This window comes from Asterias amurensis, chromosome 2 (genome assembly GCF_032118995.1).
Source record: "Asterias amurensis chromosome 2, ASM3211899v1".
Classification (NCBI taxonomy): Eukaryota; Metazoa; Echinodermata; class Asteroidea; order Forcipulatida; family Asteriidae; genus Asterias; species Asterias amurensis.
Window position 1 is genome coordinate 26,228,411 of NC_092649.1, and position 6,027 is coordinate 26,234,437.

A 6,027-nucleotide genomic window follows, 5' to 3' on the forward strand; every position below is an offset into this window, starting at 1 on the left:
AAAAGATAAAATTCCAAAGAGGGTCAGGGTACCATGCAATAAACCAAGATGGCGGCGCCCATGAATGTTGTTCTGGCTGTTGTCCTCTCGATGTTTCTAGCTTTTACTTCGGTTTTGTTCTACCATGTCAACAAAGTACAGCCACAACCCTACATGGATGAGATCTTTCATGTGCCACAAGCCAAAAAATACTGCAATGGCTCATTCAATGAGGTAATTAACGAAGATTAAGGGCACTTTTAACCGCCCACCGTGCATGTGTGTGTGAGTGTGACACCTGTCGCTGTGTTCTATCTCAATGCTGCTTTGGATATGAGATGTGTGCTACTGACTGGCTGAACCAGCACTCAGCAGTGTGCTACAAAATATTTTTAGTCAGTAGGCACTGACTGATCAGACCTGTTTTGTTGCTATTAAATTTAGAATTAAGGCTGTAATCAATAAATGACAATGCTTGCTCAATCAAAATAGTCATGGATTCTTGGGCAAGGCAATACTACTACACTACTAGTTGAAATATGTGGTGGGATTAGGGATTCTTCTAGACTTAGTTTGGGGAATACACGTAATATTGTAAATATGTAAACCTTGCACTTAAAACCGTGTGTTGTTTTCACTTAAAGGAACACGTTGCCTTGGATCGGTCGAGTTGGTCTTTGAAAAGCATTTGTAACCGGTTTTTTATAAAATGCATATGGGTAGAAAGATGTTGTAAAAGTAGAATACAATGATCCACACAAACATGCCTCGAAATTGCGTGGTTTTCCTTTTACCTCGTCGACTAACACGTCGGCCATTTATGGGGGTCAAAATTTTGACTCCCATAAATGGCCGACCATGTTAGTTCGCACAGTATAAGGAAAACCACGCAATTTCGAGGCAAACTTGTGTGGATCATTGTATTCTACTTTTAAAACATCTTTCCAACCATATGCATTTTATAAAAAACGGTTACAAACGCTTTTGTTTTGACCAACTCGTCCGATCCAAGGCAACGTGTTCCCTTAAAAACCGCATGAAATCAAGACGCCAGATTTAATGAAGTTTTCACAGGTTGGTTGCATAATAATTAAGAAATAGTAGAAGATGGGAAGATAATTTACACTACAGGGGTTGTGTAATGTAAAATACTGCATTTAATTTAATGAACAACAAACTTATCAATATCATGCCAAGTCAAGTAAACCACTGTAAAACCTTTTTGAGGTATTTGTATGTAATCACTGACTAGTCACTCTGCCTTGGTTAAACTCAAACCTGATCTATGTTCTCTAATTCTCTTTACTTCCAGTGGGACCCAATGATCACTACCCTGCCTGGTCTGTACCTAGCTTCAGTTGGTCTTCTGAGACCGATAACAGAATTGATGCTTGTAGACATGTCAGAGGTGTGTACAACCACTGTACTACGATCTACAAACGTACTCTTTGCCGTGGGTAACCTCTACATGTTATACGCTCTGATCGTCAGACTCCACAAACATGACAAGGTAGGCAAACTCTTTGGTTTAATAACCGTTTAGGGTTTAGTAACATGAATGTGCTATATTGGGTTGGTGTTGGTTGCTGTTGTTTTGTTTTTGTTTTTTGGGGGGCAGGGGGCATGGTTGAGACATGTACCAAGACTGCCTAGTAGGTAAACAACTTACAAAAATACTGTAATTTATTTTTACAAACAACCGGCCTACTGCATGCAGAAAAACAACAACTTTGTTTAAATCTTTTCTAATTTTGTGTACCCATACACCGATGTGTTGGATTAATAATGCACTGCATACTCACTGCTTTCAGATTCCTGTGGAAACACTATAAGACCAATAAGTACACCTAGATAAGAGTGGCCAGTTTGAATCCTGTCAGGCATGATATTTCACAGAGCCAACAAAGGCGATTGCCTCCATGCCTTGGTCATTGCCTTGGTGCCCTTGAAATCCTCCAGTAGAAATATAAAATTTCCTCATGGGGTATCCTATACCAAGGAGAAAATGCCTTGGTGCCCTAGCCCTTTCCTGGCCTGTACTTGGAATAGAATACTCCATCTCCAAGTTCTCCATTTTGCAATAATGAAATTGTACTTCTTTTTTTCCCACAGGCATCTCAAACCTACAAGCCGCTACTGACAGCAGCCTCCCTCGCTCATCTGCCCGTCCTTTATTTCTTCTCCTTCCTCTACTACACCGATCCCGGATCCACCTTCTTCATCCTCATCATGTATCTCTTCAGTCTCCACGGCAACCATCTGATGGCTGGCATCATGGGAGTCCTCTGCGTCATCTTCCGCCAGTCCAACATCGTCTGGGTCGTCTTCACGGCGGGCGTGACGTTCGTGAAAGAGGTGGAGGGTGAGAGGAGTGAGCAGCAGAGTCCCGATGCTCCCAACGACATTCAGACAATCCTCGCATCTATCAAGAAATCCCTTTTGTACATCCTGAAGTTATCCAATCTGGGTCATTTGATACTCGTCCTCTGGCCCTACGGCATCGTTGCCTTTGTGTTTATGGCTTTCCTGGTCGTCAACAAAGGGATCGTGCTCGGAGACAAGAGTAATCATGAGCCCTGTTTAAACGTCCCTCAACTGTTCTACTTCATGATCTTCACTGCCGTCTTCGCCTTGCCCTACGTCCTCTCTCCATACAGTGCAATCAGGTTCCTGAAGGCATGTCTGAGACGCCCCTTCACAAACCTCGCCCTGACTTGCCTTGGACTGTTAGCCGTGCACTACCTGACGTACGTCCACATCTACGTCCTGTCAGACAACAGACACTACGTCTCCAGTATCTGGCGTCTGTACCAACGCCACGACCTCATCAAATATGCCATTGTCCCAATCGTCGTCTACATGAACTGGTGCATGCAGGACAGCCTCTCCAGACACAGCAGCTTATGGAAGCTTGTGTACTTTATCTGTGTAGCTGTGGTCACAGTGCCCCAGCGGCTGTTAGAGTTACGCTACTTCATCGTTCCTTATCTGATGTTCAGGATTCACATGCCGTTACAGTCCTACTGGAAGATCTGTCTTGAGTTATTGCTAGGTGCTGTAGTAAACAGTGTCACATTGTATTTGTATATGGAACGGCCATTTTTCTGGGAGGGAACCCCGGGCTTGCAGAGATACATGTGGTAATTGGCTATATGTTTGTTACAATTGGAAACCAAGTTTTGATTAACTAGTTCACTATGTTTACTAATATTGGATTAAGGCAAGATCTTTGATCTAATTAAGCGCTTGTCTCGCCTATATAATATTGCCGCTTGAATATTGTAACCCTGTCAAACACTAATGAGCACATCAAACAGATCTTTTTCAGGACAAACTCATTTTCAAGATCATTTTGTGTGTGTCATTTGCTCATCAAAAGGCACATTACCAATATATGTCTCAGAAACAATTAATCATTATTACTGCCAGTCTGAGCTCAAATAATAAACTTCTTGTAACAAAATCCTGGACCAAAAACATCATGGGGTGAAAAATTGTTTACTTGTTTACTCTTAATTGTGAAACAGTTTCCAAGAGGATATTAAACTTTTTCTGCACTGGCTTTGTTCAAAACTTCCCTCAATTCTTCCCTGATGAGGACTGCAATAAACATTCCTTTATTGATGTTGCGCTGCGTCATGATAGTCTTAAGATGGATAAATGCCCATTTGAATGTTAATCAATGTCTCAATGTTATTTATATATCAATAAACAATATCTGTGTCAATGATGAATACAAAGTGCTTGAGTTTGTCAAATACAAGATCTGAAAAGAGTTACTTTATTTTTATTATTATGTTCATTTGGTGTCTTTATAACAAAATGTGTAGCCCATGATTGTGGCTGTGCACACATGCATTCACCACATATCATATAACAGGCTGGCATAGCTCATCTTTCAAAACTACAGTGGATGATGTTAAATGGGAAAACAGTAGGAGGGTTGACTGTTAGCACATGATATCATATTGCAGGCTGGCATAGCTCATTTATCTTTCAAAACCATAGTCGTTGATGTTGAATGGGAAGACAGTAGGAGGGTTGACTGTTATTGAATTGCAGCCCATTTATCTTTCAAAACCAGCTCATTTATCTTTCAAAACCACAGCCGTTGATGTTGAATGGGAAGACAGTAGGAGGTCGACTGTTGACACATTATATGGAATTGCAGCCTGGCATAGCTCATTTATCTTTCAAAAACCACAGCCATTGATATTGAATGGGAAGACAGTAGGAGGGTTGACATTTAACACACAATATGGAATTGCAGCCTGGCATAGCTCATTTATCTTTCAAAACCACAGTGGATGATATTTAATGGGAAGCGGTAGGAGGGTTGACTGTTGACACATGATTTCGTATTGCAGCCTGGCAAAGCTCATTTATCTTTCAAAACCAGTTTATGATATTGAATGGGAAGACGGTAGGAGGGTTGACATTTAACACACAATATGGAATTGCAGCCTGGCATAGCTCATTTATCTTTCAAAACCACAGTGGATGATATTTAATGGGAAGCGGTGGAGGGTTGACTGTTGACACATGATTTCGTATTGCAGCCCGACATAGCTCATTTATCTTTCCAAACCAGTTTATGATATTGAATGGGAAGGCAGTAGGAGGGTTGACATATAACACACAATATGGAATTACAGCCTGGCATAGCTCATTTATCTTTCAAAACCACAGTTGAAGATAATGAATGGGAAGACAGAAGGAGGGTTGACTGGTAACACATGCTATCATATTGCAGCCTAGCATAGCTCATTTATCTTTCAAAACCACACAGTTGATGATATCGAATGGAAAGACAGTAGGAGGGTTGACTAGTAAAACATGCTATCATATTGCAGCCTGGCAAAGCTCATTTATCTTTCAAAACCAGTTTATGATATTGAATGGGAAGACGGTAGGAGGGTTGACATTTAACACACAATATGGAATTGCAGCCTGGCATAGCTCATTTATCTTTCAAAACCACAGTGGATGATATTTAATGGGAAGCGGTGGAGGGTTGACTGTTGACACATGATTTCGTATTGCAGCCCGACATAGCTCATTTATCTTTCCAAACCAGTTTATGATATTGAATGGGAAGGCAGTAGGAGGGTTGACATATAACACACAATATGGAATTACAGCCTGGCATAGCTCATTTATCTTTCAAAACCACAGTTGAAGATAATGAATGGGAAGACAGAAGGAGGGTTGACTGGTAACACATGCTATCATATTGCAGCCTAGCATAGCTCATTTATCTTTCAAAACCACACAGTTGATGATATCGAATGGAAAGACAGTAGGAGGGTTGACTAGTAAAACATGCTATCATATTGCAGCCTGGCAAAGCTCATTTATCTTTCCAAACCAGTTTATGATATTGAATGGGAAGGCAGTAGGAGGGTTGACATATAACACACAATATGGAATTACAGCCTGGCATAGCTCATTTATCTTTCAAAACCACAGTTGAAGATAATGAATGGGAAGACAGAAGGAGGGTTGACTGGTAACACATGCTATCATATTGCAGCCTAGCATAGCTCATTTATCTTTCAAAACCACAGTTGAAGATAATGAATGGGAAGACAGAAGGAGGGTTGACTGGTAACACATGCTATCATATTGTAGCCTAGCATAGCTCATTTATCTTTCAAAACCACACAGTTGATGATATCGAATGGGAAGACAGTGGGGGGGTTGACTGTTCACACATGGACATTATATTGCAGCCTGGCATAGCTCATTTATCTTTCAAAACCACAGTGGATGATATTGAATGGAAAGACAGTAGGAGGGTTGACTAGTAAAACATGCTATCATATTGCAGCCTGGAAAAGCTCATTTATCTTTCAAAACCACAGTTGATATTGAATGGGAACCAGTAGGAGGGTTGACTGTTAGCACAATACATCATATTGTAGACAAACCTTATTTTTATCATTCAAAACAATGGTGAGTAGTTTGATTGGTCACACTGTAGGAGGGTTAGGGTGCAACAGTTTCTAATCAAATGCATGCGGAAAAGATGTGTTGTGGCTGCAGGTT

General features: G+C 40.8%; 1 protein-coding gene across 1 annotated transcript; it reads left to right on the forward strand.

The window, feature by feature from the left end:
* Positions 1-46: 46 nt before the first annotated feature.
* LOC139933813 (dol-P-Glc:Glc(2)Man(9)GlcNAc(2)-PP-Dol alpha-1,2-glucosyltransferase-like) lies at positions 47-3,706 on the forward strand. The gene is made up of 3 exons (XM_071928029.1): positions 47-213; positions 1,292-1,489; positions 2,092-3,706. The coding sequence occupies exons 1-3, from the start codon at positions 49-51 to the stop codon at positions 3,121-3,123; spliced, it is 1,395 nt and encodes a 464-aa protein (XP_071784130.1). The 5' UTR covers positions 47-48; the 3' UTR covers positions 3,124-3,706.
* The last annotated feature ends 2,321 nt before the right edge of the window (positions 3,707-6,027 follow it).